The sequence below is a fragment of the Miniopterus natalensis genome, chromosome 6 (genome assembly GCF_054644295.1).
Source record: "Miniopterus natalensis isolate mMinNat1 chromosome 6, mMinNat1.hap1, whole genome shotgun sequence".
NCBI classification, from domain to species: domain Eukaryota; kingdom Metazoa; phylum Chordata; class Mammalia; order Chiroptera; family Miniopteridae; genus Miniopterus; species Miniopterus natalensis.
The window spans coordinates 37,228,329-37,245,932 of NC_142086.1; the positions used below are offsets into that span (position 1 = coordinate 37,228,329).

At 43.9% G+C, this 17,604-nt stretch overlaps 1 protein-coding gene across 1 annotated transcript in view; it reads left to right on the forward strand.

The window, feature by feature from the left end:
• Positions 1-16,283, forward strand: part of GTPBP8 (GTP binding protein 8) — a 93,154-nt gene extending 76,871 nt beyond the window's left edge. Inside the window, exon 6 of the mRNA XM_016200216.2 lies at positions 15,989-16,283. Coding sequence (XP_016055702.2) covers positions 15,989-16,001 — 13 coding nt within the window. The 3' untranslated portion in view covers positions 16,002-16,283. The remainder of the gene's footprint in view (positions 1-15,988) is intronic.
• The last annotated feature ends 1,321 nt before the right edge of the window (positions 16,284-17,604 follow it).

Below are 17,604 nucleotides of genomic sequence, written 5' to 3' on the forward strand. Positions count from 1 at the left end.
AAGCACCAAGATGTTTGAGCTATTTTTATTTAAAATCAAATCCTAGCCCTGCCCAGGATGCGTCACATTTTGCCTTCACATAACAATTTCATGTTTGTGGGTTTTGCCAGACACCAAAACCCGAATCTAGAAGCAAATGCAAAGCAATCCTCCTGATGGATGGGATGATCTTAAAGGCTGCATGTATCAAAATATTGGTTATTAATCCATATGGCGCCTCTAAGAAATCAGCTGCAACATTCTAATGTATTTTTAACCAGAACTCAAGTAAGTAATCAGTTCTTGCTCTTTAATACAGTTGTCTGTATGCAAATGAGCCATATGTATTTATTTTATTTTAAAAGGCTAAGAGGAATTCTTGGAAATGCTCAGTCACTCATTTGTATTGCCCTGTTATTGGAGGCAGTAAAACTGCCTTTCTTTAAAAATTTCAGTACTTCAGGCTTCTTTCCCAAGTCAGACTCTACTTCCTCTCCAAAAAGTCTGAAGGCCTTAATGGAGATTAAATGTGTGTTTGCTCCTGCTGTACTTAGCCAGAGCAAAGAGGAATTGAGGCGGGGGTTTCAGAATGAAAGGGCACCTTGTTTGCAAAACCCCGTTTCTAAGGTAGAAGAAGTCCATGGGGGGGCGGGGGGGGGGAAGCTTGGGCCCTTAAGGCAGTATGGCAGGGTGATTAAATACACAAGCGACAGAGTAACACTGCCCAGCTCTGAAACAGCCTCACCACTTACACTGGGTGAAATATAAAACCACTCTGTGCCTCAGTTTCTTCCTCTTTAAAAGTGGGAATATGAACAGGGCCGACTTCACAGGGTGGTCGTGAGGATTAAGTGAGATAAAGCAACTAAAGAGCTGAGCAGAAATCAAGTTCAATCAATGGCAGCACTTACTTTGAGAGAAACCTTGGATGAGTGGTTTCTAAGGAGTGGGCCAGTTGGTCAGATTTGTCCGCCCTCCCCCCTTCCCGGCGTCAGCATCACCTGAGAGCTCGTTAGAAATGCAAAATCTCAGGCCTCGCCCCAGAACTACTGAACAAAAACTTGGGGTGCCAAGTGAGGGGGTACTCAGCACCCTATGTTTTAACAAGCCCTCCACGTGATTGTGAACCCTGATGGAGTGCTAAAGTTAGAGAACCACGGGGTAAGTTAAGGACTGGACGCTGGAGGCTTGGCAAGAAGCAGCTTCTTAGGGTCAAGCAGTTTGTGGTTAAGAAAGAGGTTGGACTCAGCTCTCTATACAGGAAACGGAGACAAATATGCCTCACACTATTGTGAGTTTGGGATTGGGAGAAAAGGCACTTTGGAGGGACTGCAGCCTGGAGTCTAACCAAACTATGGGATGCTCACCAGTAATCATAACGCCTGTACAACAGCATTGTTTACAAAGCCCTGCCCCAGACCGCGTCTCAGACCTAACAACCTCAGATGCCTTCCCTCCCCCATGCCCAGCTCCTCCCCAGATCCCAGCGCCCAGGGGTGCCCCCAACCTCATTTAACCCTGGGACTTAAGCAGACGGCACTGCCCCACTCTGTCACCAGACGAGAGCAGCAGAGAAGTCTGAGGCTCCTGCTCTAGACTCGGGCAAAGAGGGAAGCCGCCCGGAGAAGGTCACGGAGGAGCAGTCTCAGCCACACTGCTCTGAAATACCAACAGGGTGTCTTTCCCCCGTACTCTCCTCCCACACAAAGGTTCCCAAGGAGCCAGGAGATGGAGATGGAGGAAGCAGTCTGCAGGGGTGAGACCAAGGGAATTTAGAAGTCATCTGTATAAAGGTAATTTTTAAAAAGGTATCAGGGAAAAAAGGAGAGAAGTCTGGGGCTTCGGAGAGAACATATTGAGAGGAGGCACAAGGAGGAGCTCATGGGGGTGGCTAAAGTGCTCCTTAAAGATTCCTGCTTCCCTCCTACAAACAGTAATGAGCGCCTCCTGGATGCCAGGCACTCTGCTATAGACTGAGAGGCAGAAATGCATAGGACCTAATTCCTCCCCTCAAGGAAAGACAGAGGAAAATAGAAGAGCTTCTCTTTGCTGCTGGCTAAGTGCAGCAGGATTAAACACATTAGTCTTCAGTAAGGCCTCCAGACGTCTTGGAGAGGAAGTCTAGTCTGACTTGGGAAAGGAGCCTGAAGTACTGAAATTTTTAAAGAAAGACACATTCCTCCCAAAATGACACCGGAAAAAAGGAGAACAAGTCAACTCCCAAAGTCTCTTTAAACTTGTGGCTCAAATGTGAGATTAGGGGTTCAGCACACAGTTGTAATGCAAATTATCCACTCTGATACCTCTCCTTTCCCCGCATATACATCCCTGTGCGTACACACGCACACACTCACACACACACACACGCACACTCACACACACACTTCTGCTGGCCGGTGAAGGATTGACCTAGTGGCTGCTGGCCCTACCACTGTACTTCATTGTACTTCACTCTTGATCAGAAAAGCATTAGAAGTTCGTTACAGAAACAAATCCTAGCAGAGTCTAGTACATAAACCAACTCCAACCGATCCTCCCTTCAACGAAGGAAGGGTAAAGGAATCTGACAAACACAGATTTAATTTCCTGTGAAATGCACAGGGGTTTAGAGACTAGGAAAGAAGCAGGATTTGGACAAATACATTTGGGTTTTATCACACTAGACACATAAACCCTTTTGTTGTGCTTATCAAGCCCCAGGCCCCCTGGCTTTCACCCATCCTTGACATGAGCTCATATATTTTGGATCTGGGCTCAGCCCTTCAGCCCTCCTCTTCCCCTTTGGACTGCCTCTCCCTGGGGGACAGGAGTCAAAGCAACTTTGCTCGTATGATGCTGGGATTTAGGTCACACCAAGCTATCTGTCCCAGTGGTCACTTTCCTAGGTCACTGTCCCACTTTCACACTTTCTCTAGATGTGAGCCAGTTAGTTGTCTGTCTGGGGCAGAAAGGGGACTCTAAAAGGGACCCCGCTGTTACTCTCCATGCCTCAGCCCCCCAGCTGCTCCTGAGATCTGTTCTCTTGCTCCCTGAAGGAAGAAATGAACTTTCATTCCCTCTCCGGCCTCTGCTGATACTTATGTCCCAGCTCAGTTCCCAGCAGCCAAATGCATTTTTCAAAAAGACCACAGCTGGTGTGTCAGGGCCCAGGTAAAAATATTAAAGTAATCCAGGGAAGAAAAATCCCACAACCTGTCGGGTGTTGTTTTCACACAGTTTCTTCTGCCCATTCTTACATGTTCAGGGTTATTCTTCGTTTGCCCTCTGTTGCCCTCTTTGGCCATTTCCTCTGCGCTTTTTTCTCTATACTGCTCCCCAAAGCATAAGCTGTGTGTCTATGATCCTGAACAAAGTTGATTCCTAAGTTTTGAGGGTTTTTTTCTTTTAAGGACATTTCTTATACAAAACACAGCCCTGGCTGCAGCTGGAGGCTGCTGGGATTTCTGTGCCTTGTTTTAATGCATGGCCCCTTTCATGAAACCCTGGGGAGTTCCTCCGGGTGGGGGTGGAGAGAAGAGGAGGGGGGAGGCGTGAACCTTTACACCCAAAGTGGGACTCTGAAGAATTTACAGCGTCTTTTCTGGAGACCGTTAAGATTTTATTGCCCTAGTACCAGCAGTTACAATGCTCCATGGAGCTCAGGGCTCAGCCCCTGCCAAGCATCCTCCAGCTCACAAATGCTGGAAAGAGGCCAACTCCACTGCACGTCCCCTTCAGGAAGCAAGAGGGAGCTGGCTTCGGTGGGAGGTGGGTTGGAGGGAAGATAGAAACCTAGAAAGTAAGGCTTTATAAAGTCACAACTTAGGCTTCTCAAACAGAGCTGGCTTTGGGTGACTTTCTACCAGGTCCTCACTTATGGTATTAAACAAATAACCACTCCAAGACTGGGCTTCCATTCTGTAAACTAGAGAGCCTGACGGCACCGACCTTATTGGATTGATGTGTAGGAATAAATAAGATAAAGCTGTGAAGAGTTTAGTACAGTGTCTGGCTCAAGGTAAGAGCTTAATAAATATTATTTTATATTGATGTAATTATAAATGATGGCACTGCAGGAAAGGAGAGACCACCAAGCTCACGCCTTCTCTGAATGTGAGTGTGTATGGCGCAAAGACATTCTTTCTCACCTCTGAGAAACTCCCGTGGCAACTCTCTCACCCAAGCCTGCTGGGTACTTTGGGTGGAGGGGGAAGCCTTGTAAAAAGGAAGAAAAGTGAAAGAAAAAAGAAATGATAAAAGTCAAAGGGATTTATAGGGGAAATAATTGGGAAGAGATATGCAAATGAAAACTAAGTGAAAGAAAATGGAAATTGTCAAAGATGGGGAGAAGTTTTGCAGCTGGACGGAGACTGAGCAGGAAATGTGGACAGTGGCGAGAGGCCTAGGTGGCTGGGAATGCGCAGGGTTTGGTTTGCTGGCCAACAGCTCCTTCAGGGAGGTAATGGTTCTAAAAGCCAGGAGCCTGTGAGCATTTAAAAGGAACCTAAGCAGCAGAGCAAACCTTCCTGCAGAACATATAACCCCTCTGTATAGTTGCTGTCAATCACAATCCCCCCTCACAGCCCTCACCACCCACGCCTAGCTGCCACAGCCTCACACCTGCGGACTTGACTGTAACCCTAAAGGACACTGTGCTCCCTAAGATAATGTTCGACATCTTGTGGCTGGGTACGTAGCTCTGCTGCAAGGGGTAGGGCTAAATTACCCCATGCCTAGAGCTTGGTCAATGCTTAATAAGTGTTTGTTGAATGAATGAACAAATGAATTAGCAATGTTGCATACCTGAGGCAGGCCTACATACAAGCCATCCAACAACACTGCTAATGGCTACAGGTTTTCTTTTTGGGGTGGGGTGTGTGTGTGTGTGTGTGTGTGTGTGTGTGTGTGTGTGAAATGATCTGCAATTAGATAGTGGTGATGGTTGTACAACCTTGTGAATGTGCTAAAACCCACTAAATTGTATACTTTAAAATGGTGAATTTTACAGTATGTGAATTATAGCTCAATAAAATAAATTTAAAAAGCATTTCTCTTCTAATCCTTTTTCCATCCCTTTGCTCTGTCTCAGAACTTAAGGACAAAATAATGACCTTGAAAAGTCTCTTTCAAGTTCTTCTTGGATTTTTCAGTTCTCTTGAAATCTAAGTGAGACCAAGGATGGTTAGATCTCACAGAAATGAAGGGGCTAAATAAGAGGGGCTCAGTTTTCTCTTGAACTGTGTAAACTTCTCATGCTCTAGCAGTCCTGACGCGGACCTCTTTGCATGGTCCAGCTACTGAGGCTCAGCAAAGAAATTCTAGGGAATCAATGGCAGTATTACCTACTCTTAATGTATGTTGACCATCAAGTGCCTTTTATGAAGCATCCAGATAAACAGAAATGATTTGCCAGATGGGATGAAGAAGAACGAAATCTATCAATAAATTCACCTGCCCTTTCAAGCTCCCTATCCACGCAGAATGTTTCCCCACACATGCCTCTACCAGCATAGACACCTTCCCAGTACTGGAATTATTGCTTTCTATGGACACTTCTATTTTGTGAGATTGTGTGGTTGACTTATACACAGCACAGTTCTCAGAGTATTTCATGTAGAGCTTACTTCAGTTGCTTGTTTAATACTGGCAAAGGAAACTTCTAAATCTTAAGCACTATTCAGTGCATCAGTAAAGACTGCCAGACAAACAGGATTTCACGTTTGGGGTTGGTATCTGCTCTATTCCTATAAAATAAAAAGGGAATGAGTCCATACCTGTCTTCATCTCATTGTAAGGTTTGGGCCAGACCCTGGGTCTCCAAGGAAAGTTGGAAAAAGCAGGCCATCTTATACTTCAAGTTCCTTCTCCAGCATCGTATTCTGAGCAGAGTAAACATGTGAAAAGCTGAAATGCTACTTACTCAAACATAATCTTGTACTAAACAAACAAACATTAAAATATTTATTCATTCAGAGGCTTTACTTGAACTGAAGGACAGAGAGAGCTAGTTTATTGCCCGAGGAGTTTCTGAATTCAATACAACTTTTCACAACTCACTGAGAATCTCAGTTACCAAACCTACAAAGTGAGATTTAACCTACATCTTGGGTTTCCAATTTTGTCACCAATAAGGCTCCATTCCTATATTTTTGCAGTGTCATCATCTGCCAACCAGAGCCGCAAATCTGCGTAAGCTCTCAGTGCTAACAACTGCATTTCTTGGCATTGTCATCAGTTGGGAAGTTTGTTGAAAGTTAAATGTATGTTTCCTTATAGACTTTTAAAGTTATTGAAGAAAAGCTTTTAAACACTTTTTTTTATGCCTTTGAGGATCCCCTACCTGCTCAAGGACCCTAAATTGGGAATAGCTGACCAGATTATCTGTGAGGCCCTTCCCAGCTTCAAGATTCTCCAAGTCTGGAAAACTAAGGGTGAACAGGTAAATCATGAATTACCTGGATTTGGCCCACTTTTCAGCCCACCCAGAATATTCACCTGAAAAGCGGAGTTGCCCACTAGCTGGACTGTCCACTCAAGAACCAGCTGTTACTGTCCTTATAGTGAGGGGAAAACAACACAAAGCCAAAAATATGGTCATTTTTTGGATTTAAATCCTAGTTAATTTCCTCCAAATGTCTTTGGTCTAGAAATGTGAAGGGAAACAGCTTTTCCTTTACCCTTTCCAACAAGACTTTGTGAATCTAGGAGATGGAGAGAAAGATTCTTATCAGCTGTGCCTCAGATATTAAATAATAAAACTCTTGAGCTCAGAAGGACTCTGGAAAATCCTCACACAGAGGGAAAGAGCCATTGAGCTGAAATTCAAGAGAAAGGCAAAGGAAGGGAAAGAAAGAGGCATCCAGAAACTTAGAGATACAATAGCTTCTTTCCCCAACCCCTGTCCCCTTGAGAGGGAACAGAGGCCTGGATCCCACACTCATCCCCTGTGTCTTATACCTTTTAATAGCATATTTGGGCTTTCAGACACTGTGGGTGGCAGTGTTTTATTATTAAACCCCCATTGGTGCAGGAGGTCCAGAGTTGTGCTCTTTGCCATAAGAAAAGACAGTGATTTCAGGGTCCTTCTCACAGTGGCCAGCATGGGCACGGGTGCTGTCTCCAGTGTCAGCAAGCTCGCAGTGTGGCTCACCTTAATCATTTTTATTAAAACGTTTACTTTGCTGTTGCCTAATTTAAAGACCAAGATCAATTTTTTCCCCTTAGACTAAGGAGCCTTTACTCATTTGGTGAGGGAGACAGCTCAGCTATTCATTAGGAACCTACCTGGCTCACTGAGAGTTTTGTACCCCTTCCCAATCTCCCGGGAAGACATTTCCAAAGCCGCAATTTGTATACTTTTTATTGCACCTCACTAGTCCTCGCTCTTCCCCGGAGTAGCTTAAGCATTATGGTTTGCCTTCCTTAATGCTCCTTCAACAAAACGCCCCGTGTTTTCAGGCTGACCGTGTTCGTGGGGATGTGTGAGCCTCTTCCAAGAAGTTAATCCATTTCCCAGAGGCTCCCAGCAGAATCTGTATGTTATTTGCTTACTGGGTTGATTTCATATTGCTCCTCCAAAGAAATTGGAAAATTGTTCAAAGAACTTCTGGAAAATAAGTTTTCCTGAAACACTGCCTTTTTTTTTTTTTTTTTTAAGATTTTGCACTTTTTATGGTATTTTTTTGGGTTTTTTTCCCCTTTCATTTAATCAAATGTATGTTTGTTTATTTATTTATTTATTTTACATTCAATATTATTTTGTATTAGTTTCAGGTGTACAGCGTAGTGGTTAGACCATCATATACTTTACAAAATGTTCCCCCGATATTTCCAGTGCCCCCTGACACCACACATGGTCATTACAGTGTTACTGACTGTGTCCCCTGCGCTGTACGTCGCATCCCTGTGACTATTCTGTGACGCCAATCGGAACTTCTCAATCCCCTCGCTTTTTACTCAGCCCTCCAACTCCCCTCCCCTCTGGCAACCCTCAGTCTGCATTTCGTTTATCTCCATCATCATTGCCGTCGTTATCTCTGTCGCTGTGCTTTAAATCTTCCTATAAGCAGATAATAAAATGGACTTCTGGTGTCGGAAAAGCAAAAGATTGCTGGTTGCCACATTTATTGACAGTGTGCTGGAGCCGGAATGTGAAGCAAAGTCAGGGTTACTGTATTTAAGGAATAAATGACACTCAGGACAGTGACCCTTCCCCTTCAACTCCTGTCCTGGGCAGCATCCTCAAATACAAGGATGAGCCCTGGCCTGTGTGGCTCGTTTGGCCGCCCGTTGTCCCGTGCACCGAAAGGCTGCCAGCTCCGTTCCCGTCAGGGCACATGCCTGGGCTTCGGGCTCGGGCCCCTGTGAGGGTGCAGGAGGCAGCTGACCACTGTTTCACTCTCACATCATGCTTCTCTCTCCCTCTCCCTCTTCCTTTCTCTCTAAAAATCAGTTTAAAAACCCTTAAAAAATACAAAGGTGAAGAGAGAATAGAAACAACTCGTGAACTCTGTTCCATGCTGTGAACTGCGCCTGGGTCTTCTCAGTAGTCCTCACTTCAAGCCCATCACTGGTGTTATCCCACCTTTTCACATTTTTATCCACCATTGCTCAGAGTTAACCACTTTATCTTCTTGGCATTGTGCAAAGCTCCTATATTCATTTGTTTATTCCCCTCTATCCCCGTCGCCACTCCCATTTCACCACTACACCCCATAAGCAATGTGTTTAATGTATATTTGAATATATTCTTGCCATAAATATCACTCTGTGTGTATTTTTATTTGCATAATTGGATTTCACATTTTAATCTCTGGCGTGAGGATCCATTTCGCAATCAATTGTATGCCATAGTTTAATGGGCAGAATGTTTACTTTTTGAGTCAAAACGTAAAGTAATGGTGCATAGTACAGTAAGTGGTATTTAAATTCGATGAAATTTGGTGTTTAACACGTTCTGTTTTATACTTTCCCCCCTGGAGTACCAGTTTAAGACCATGCATCGCCATGTACTCATTCTCTCTGTGGCTCCTTATTGCCCCCGGCACTCCAGGGTGGGCAGGTCTCCACCGCGCTTCACCTGTCCACTCCCCGATACCATGGCAGTGCTGGAATAAGCACCCTTGTATACATCCCCTGTGGGCTATTGTAAGCATTTCACTGGGATAGTATATCTGGGAGTAAAGTTGCTGGCTCACAGGTATGTAAATATTAATTTGACAAAGGAGAGCCAGATTGCTTTCCAGAATGGCTACACTATCCATTGTCCACTAGCAGAGCATAAGCGTCCTCTGTGCCCATATCTCTGCCAACACTTGGCATTATCCAGCTTCCTCGTTTGACATGTGAGAAAAGAGAAGTTTGCGTGAATGGATTCTCTTCCCTTTTATCAAAACATAGGTGTATAGCGAGTGGTACCAGAGTCTGGACTATGCCAAGATGCCTCTGTGACCATTTAGATGAACTGTGTGGTTTCAGTCATTTCAGAATGTCCCTTAGCCTCTCTGGGCACCAGTGTTCTCATCCCTTAATTAAAGGAGTAGTATTTGATGATGTCCAGGGCTCTTTTCAAATGTGTAATTCTCGAAATGTGAATATTCTAGTACATCACTAGTAATTGCCCCTGATGGCCTCCCAGCACCTCTGAGCTTCAAGATGTTGGAAATGATGGGCTGTTCTTTGTACCTTTTCATCTAAGGGACAGAGAACCTAATGAGTAATCAAACACCCGTACTCGATGCTACCCCCTTTTATATGAACCTCCTCTCCCAATCTCTCCCCTTCCTCAACTGAGACAATGCCAGAAATAAAAGACGAGGTACACAGTGTACTTTTGCAAAGCCCAAGAGTACGTTAGATTAGGCTTTGTTCCTGTCTGAAAAGCGCTATGTGAGGGATGGATCCCATCATTTCACTAAGGCAAAGGCCAAGCACGGAAATGACATCACCCAAACAGGGAGAAGCCAAAGGTCTCTCCTCGGCCATTTCTTGAATAAGGGCAGAGAACTGAGATATGAGTTGGGGGTTGCTTTGAGAGCTTTGATGGCTAACTGATCGCTCCCCACTTGGTTTTCTTTGCACTGGATGAGGTCTGCAGACCCTCCTCCTTACAGCCACCGCCTGTAAGGACTGTTAGTGCATGTGCATGTGTGCCGGCCTCACCAGATTCACTTCTGAAAGTTCCCTAAGGGCGACCAGCCCTTCCTGGGCCTCACAGATGACAGTCTGGTAGTTTCCACCAGCAATCTCCATTTTCAAACCCATCAGCCCCTTCCCATGTCACATTTACGTTGGGATTCCAAATCTCGGAGACCTGGAGAGGCTATATTTTTGGCTGAGTTTCAGCTCATCAGGAAGAAAGAGATAAAACACATCACTCACTATGGCGGAAAATTCCAGGGAGAGAGATTTCAGCCCTAGGCTCTCATCCTTAGAGTTAGAATCTCTTCTGTCTCTCTCTCCTGGACCAGTATAGTTCTAGTATGAACATCCAATACCTCTGTCTATCCCAGTATTGTAAAGGGCAGGGTGGGAATTGGTACTGAGAGGTACTCAACTAGACACGCACATACACACATACATATATGCTGTCTCATGTAATGCAAACACTTTGTTACCCTAAACAAAGGAGACTTGGCCGGCTCTTTCACTCTTGCCTTTTCCATGAGCAGTCCCAGTGAGCCCCTTTGTCAGCAGCAGGATTCAATCTTCTCCCCTCCATAGCCAAGTTGGGAGATTTATTTTACTCTGCTATGGCCCAAGTTTGCTTATTGGGAAAAGCTGCTTAGCCAGTTCTCATCAGCTTTGCTGGGACCTGGATTGGAAATTCAGTATCAGCCCACATGGAATATCGCTTTGTCTTAGCTGCAGGATTATGGCTCAGAGTTCCGACATGCTTGCCTTCACTCCCTCCACAGGGTCATCTCAAGGACACATGGGGCCCTGCACTGCTAGGGCTGGTGGGGGAGTGCTCTACTCTGGGCTTATTGCTTCTTTTTTAAACTTTAAGTAATAGCATGTTATATCAGAAAAAAGTGCACAGGGAAGCCCTAACTTTAATCACACTAACCAAGATGAATGAATGGTATGACTAGCCTCATCAGTTCACACCAAGTGTTTTACCAGAAGAATTTTGAAGGAAAAAACATTCTGTGATTTTTAGAGCTCTTTTTTAGATGTGGAAATTGCAGATACTGGATTGTGATCCTAATTAGTGGAAAAAGCATACTCAGCTTTTGGCACCGGAATGATATAGATTTGAATCCCATCAGGCTGATTTGGAGGAAGTTGCCTAACTGCTCTGAGGTTCAGTTTCCTCATCTGTAAAAATGAAGGTTATAGTAACTATCTTGCAGCATTACTCAGAAGATCAAATGAGGCATTGCATGTGCAGCACCTAGCTGACAGAGAAGAACCAGTCAGTGTACCTCACAGCATCAAGAGACATTTCCCACCAGGAACACCTGACTCTTACTCGCCTGGGTGCATATCTACCCCAAGATTTAATCAAACTTTGAGCCTGGTGACTAAACTCATATTACGCAAAAGTTCCAAACCAGAAATAAGAAGTAAAGTATAAGTGCAAGGCACTGGCATTTTACATCCATCGTCTCTGTAAATTCTCACAACACTATAAGGAAGGTGTTATTTTCCACATACTATAGATGAGGAAACTGAGGCTGGGAGAGGTTAAATGATCACTCAAGGTCACATAGCTAGTAAGTGGAAGAGTTGGAATTCACTTCTAAGTCCAACTGAGTACATGAACCATGCTTCTTACCACTACAGTATCTTATTCCCGCTGGTAAATAAATGTCCATCATAGATTTGATATAAGAAATCCTTAAGCTCACGGTACGTGGAAATGAAGCGCTGCAGCTGTGGAGCTTTTGCTGGGAGGGCCTTGGGGCCCCTTCACCAGTCTCTTGCCACAGCCGAGTCCCAGTGCCTTGCGGACATCCACTGGACACATCAGGCACAGGGCCAGGAAGCCACCATCCTTTTAAGAGCTCGCAAAAATGTTTTAATGTGTCATAAAATCTGAAGAAAAAAATGAATATACTATATACCAATGGAGTTATAAAGGATAATTTTTAATGCTTTTATGTGGAGGAAGGCATACTCGAAGTCAGAAGTAGTTAGGGCCCATGACGATCACAATAGGACCCTGCCTGTTTTATATAATGTAGGAAATTACACACCATTCAGTTTACATAATCTAGAAAGTGTATGGTGTGTAATTTTAATCTGTGTATATCATCATCCCCTCTTTCATTCACTCTTGGAGTTATATCATTGCAGGAAACATTTGCTTCTCTTGGCAGGCTGTTCTTTTTGGCTAACATAAAAGTTGATACAAATATGTCCAAATACTCAGATATACAAATGTGAACAGATACTTAAAGCTCAAGATACACAAACTTTATCCAAGAATTGTGTACCCCCACACAATTCCATGGGCATCCATTCCCAAGCACCAGGGGGCAGCCCCAGGAACTTCCCTGTAAAATATTCACCAGCACGTGCGTGTACACACACACACACTTCTCCAACAATAAAACAAATAGACAAGGAGCCAAAAAGATCAAATTACCACCCCATGAATAGTTACAAAGAGAAAAATCCCAGATTTGGAGCCTAATCTGCGGTAGGTAAACACAAGGGGAAGTGGGAGTGGGGAAAATGATGAAGCTGTGCACATTGAGCCAATGTGTGTATTTTTTTTTTTTTTTTTTGAGGTCCAAGATCAGGATGGTCATTAATGATGGCTCTGAGAGTTTCCCCAGTTAGGCATCCCTGCTCTTTGAGAGCTTCGAGATCTGCGCAACCAGCAAAAATATCAGGTGTGAGGACTCAGTTGGGGGTTGAGAGGAGGGGAGGAGGGGAGAAGATAAGAGCTTTTTCAGGGGTTCCATGGCTCAGAACAAGTTCAAGTTCAGAAGCAGCTGAGAAGCTACAGAAGAAGCTATCTCATTAAGTGGACCCTCCTCACATCCTGCCTTTCCCACTCCTCCCATAATCTCTCCCCTCCATAGAATGTACCCAGCAAAACAGCTGGAAAAGGGGGATCAGCTGTCTTGTTCTTCAAAACCAAGTTCTTTTTTGATTAATTAAGGATGAATATGTGAGGCAATCCCTGGACAAAGATATCTTCTAGGCCTGCCTGTTTGGAATCAAATCCCAAGCCCGTGCTGATAAGATGTATACTCGTAGCGGGACTTTGGGCTATAATATGGCTGCTGTAATAGTCATTTAACTAGACTGTTGGAGGATTAGGTGTTTGATCCATAATTCATTCCACAAAAATATAATGCCTCCTATAATAATAATAATAATAATAATAATAATAATAATAATAATAATAATAGCAGGGGGTAGGGAAGAAGGAGGAAGAGAGGAGCAGAGGAGATAACTGTACCTGGCGTTGTGCTGGGTACTTTATCTGCAGTGATCTCATTTCGTCCTTACAGCTTCACAAATCAGGCACTGTTATTATAGGGAAGGAATTTTACAGGCAAGGAAAGTGAAACTTGGAGATGTTGAATAATGTACCCAAGTTATCACAGCTAGTAAATAGATCAGACACACTGTAACTCAAATCTGTCCTTGTTATGTCATTTACGTTGCTTTTTTTTTTCTCATGGTTATTTGTCATTTAGGTTTTTCACCCAAAATTTTAGCTACTAGAAATAATATGACAATGCACTTTTTGAATGTAAAGCTTTTCTCCTATTCTTGATTATTTTCTTAGGATAAATTCACAAGAGTAAGATCAAATGGTTTAAATATTTTTGGGGTCTCATTATGTATTGCCAAAATGCATTTTTTAAAGGTTTTGCTAATTTACACTGAGAACATCACTGTATGAGTGACCTGTTTTTCTCCAATCCTTTCCAATACTGTCTAATTGCTGATGAGATTTGGCAACTCTCTGGACACGATTCCATGGTCAGTGTCGAAGGTTCTCTGGAATTCCACTTCAGTGGCCAGTAGCATCCAAAAGTTGTGGATGCGCTGGATTATAACAGGCTCCCTGAAGGTCCACTACCTCTTATCCCTCTTCCGTCTTTTGGCCAGTACCTATAATTCTACTTTAGGGACTCATCCCTTTGGCTTAAGTTTAGAGTTTTTCTAAAATGTTCCCTGGAAGGTGTTACTCTTAAATGGTTATCAATATTTATATTCTGACTTGAAGATGATGAACCAGATTATTTTGAGGAGAAGGAAAGGAAACCAGGAGACAGTGACTGGAGTTCTGGGGATGAGGGGTGAAGGTGGAGCTGGGGAGAGACTGGAAGCAAAGATGTTCCCTCCCCATCCAACCAAGGGTACACTCTGTTTTTTCCTTCCCAGAGCTAGTGCATAGGAAGATAGTTTTCATTCATACATTCATTCATTCCACACACACACACAAATTAGTGCTTACCATAAAGTACGTAGCATTATAAGTGCTGGAGAGGGACACATCAGTGAACAGAACAAAGTCTTTGTCCTAAGGATGCTAAGTGAGAAGAGACATTCAAAGAAATATATAATATGATGACAGAAAGTAATAAATGCTATAAAGTGTTGCCTCTAAACAGGAAAATTGTCAGAAGCCAGAGTCTCTGAGAAGGAATCTGTGGGTAGATAATCTACAGACTCAAGGGTTTGGGGCATATACCTGAAGATGGGGGATATGGCAGGAAAATAAAAATCATAGGCAGATCAATCAGTAGCTAACAGGTAGCTTTCTGACTCTTAGAAAGTACTCTAGACCCCTTGGTTTCTCCCAACAAAGATCTATGATTTTATTTTATCTTTAAAATTAAATTTATTAGGGTAACAGCAGTTAATAACATCATATAAATTTCAGGTGTACAACTCTATCATACAAACAAAGATCTATGATTTTGATTACCAGGTCCCTCCCTTGGCTGTAAAAATGCAGCTGGATATGTTGGTACTGTTCATGGCGGTTATTCTGTGTTTACAGTGCATTGTCCCATAGCAGGAGCAGCAGAGCTTTTACAGGCTTCCCTCGGAGAATGCCTGCGGTGGGAAGAGCAGAAAACCCTGAAAGTCTAGGCTTGCCCTCTCCCTCGGCTCCTGACTGCTCTGTCCTGGGCCTCAATTAACCCCAATTAAGCAGAATGAGTAGTTTGAGTCTAGAGGGAAGGTCTCTGTGGTCCCTTCCAACCTTGGCCCTTGTTTGCTACCCCAGTTTGCATTTTGCCTGTGAGGTTTATGAGCACACAGCAGGATTAATCCATCAGCTCAGCTGGGCTGGGAGAGGAAGGGCGGCAGGCGGAGGAAGCATCAATGGGATTGCACTCCAGTGAGCACTGGAGAGGCTCCATTCATGGCCAACAAAACTGGGAGAAGCCTAGGACTTAATCAGCCAAGGAGGCTCCAGCAGTAGGGACAAAGGAAATCACAGCCTGAGTTGGCAATCCAGGCACAGCTTCTGCATTCTCCCTGGGACCTGAGTGCACGCTCTCTCTCTCTCTCTCTCTCTCTCTCTCTCTCTCTCTCTCTCACACACACACACACACACACACACACACACGCACACAGAGAGGCTGAAGGGATTACAGGTTTCCAGAAGAGGAAGACCAAGAGGCAAAGACAAAGCACCTGAGGAATTCGATGATAGCTGATCTGATTGAAAAAGAGCCTCATTTTAACACTGCCTTTTAGGCCATGCTCTAGGAATGCTTATAGTTGAATTTCTTTTTAATTAAGATTCTTTTCCACTTAATAACTAAAAAGCACTTCGATGAGGCTCAAAATGAAATTTCTGCATGAGTTTCTGCATAAAATCATTTAGGGTCCTGGAGATACTTTAGTTTTAAGCATATTGTAGCAGTTGCAGTACTTTGCGCCATGCCTTTCTGTGGAACATCTAACTAGGCTTTGGGGGTTGTTTTGTTTTGTTTTTGTTTTTAGTATCCCACATCTTTCTAGTAAAGCAGGTCGAGATGATGCATACCCCATTTTATAAGTGGGGAAACTGAGGTTGTGTTTCTGTGGTTGTTTTTTATATCTACAGTACGCTGCTGTAGTCGCCAGGCCAACTTCACCAGCAAGTGTGTGGTCACTGACCTTGAGCTGATGGTGAGAATGGGCAGATTTTCCTTATCTTTCCACAGGTAAGTGCCAAAAGGAGGGGAGCAATTAGGATGCCAACAACCACTAGTAACCTTCTGGGAAGCAGGGGCACGATGCTCCCCCTTGCACGCTAATTTAAATGCCACACTGTTTCTTCGTCAGATGCTGAAAAATAGTATTAGGATGACTCACAGCATGAAATTATTGCTGGTTTTTGTTTTGATTTCACACGTTTTTCTCCATGTGACCTTCTGCTGCCCTGCACTATAATAAATTGCATTTTTCTGAAGACAAGTCAGAGTAAATCCACATACATGATTATATATTAGCATTTCAACTAATGGGCATTGTCTTTCAAAAAAAGGAGCTGGAGCTGTCAGCAGTCTTTTGTGCAATCTTCAGCTCAGATATTTACTATATAACTTTAGGGCAAATGTTTTTGGCTGAAAAGTCTAGGGTACAAATGAAAAGAAGAATCCTACAAGCAAAGAGTACAGCTTATTGTGTTCAGTTATTTCTTCACAAGGAATGGGTAAGAGATGTGGGGTTAACAATTGTTACATTGTCACGACCAATAGATGACAGGCATGGTTTCTTCTTTTAAAATATGATCTCTGTAGCCACAATTAATTGGAGGAAAAATCATGGAGAAGGTATTTCTTTCTCTTGGGCTCAGCTATTTCCTTTGCGGTGCTACTCTCCCTACTTGTGATTTGTTCTTACCTATGAATTAGGTGGCCCTTGTCATTCCACCAAGAGGCTCTTGATCTTAGCCCCAGTCCTGATGTTCCCCTGAACAGCACCCCTGACGTGGGACCAAACCCACTTCCTCTCCCTTCGTCAATACTTTCTAATCTACGGTCCCGATTTTCTAGTCCATGTGAGACTTCCTGGTGTTCGATCACTTCAGGCACCATCCTGGAATGGAGAACTTTAAAATCCTCACACAGGGTCTGCTGGTGAGCTGAGTCTGGCCCCTCAGATCTCTCTTCCCCACTGTCACAGCGGGAGCCCAAGCTCTTGCCAGGCTTGAGAGCAGAGCAAAGAAAGCTGTCGCAGCTATTAAACTATTGGGAATCTCTTTGTAGAGAAAATCCTTCTGGGGGCTCTGTTGCTTCCTGATAGTTCTCCTAGTGTGAATTATTCAAAAACCTCCAGACCCCTTCATCATCACCCACTCAGCTCTCTTTCCTGAGAAGAAACAGCCTCGTAGACCTGTCAGCCCTGTGCAGTTCACCCCCTACCTCCAAGATTACTTACAGCTTTGGTGGCATCTTCCATTGGAAGAAACTGGAGGTGTTTAGCACAACTGGCCCACGTTGGGCATGGTGTGTATGTTGGCAGAGTTGAACAGACGGCCAAGATAGGGACTGTCCTGCTGTAAAATTCTAGTAAAAGTCAGCCTGCAGCTGGAAGAGTGGTCTTCAAAGGGTGGGACAGTGGTCTTCGTAGGGTGGTCCCCATTCACAGCGGGCTAGGAGGTGTGTGGGAGGGAGGTGGCTTCTTCATATGGTAAGTGATGCAGTAAATGAGTCGTGAGGTTGCCAGTGTCAAAAA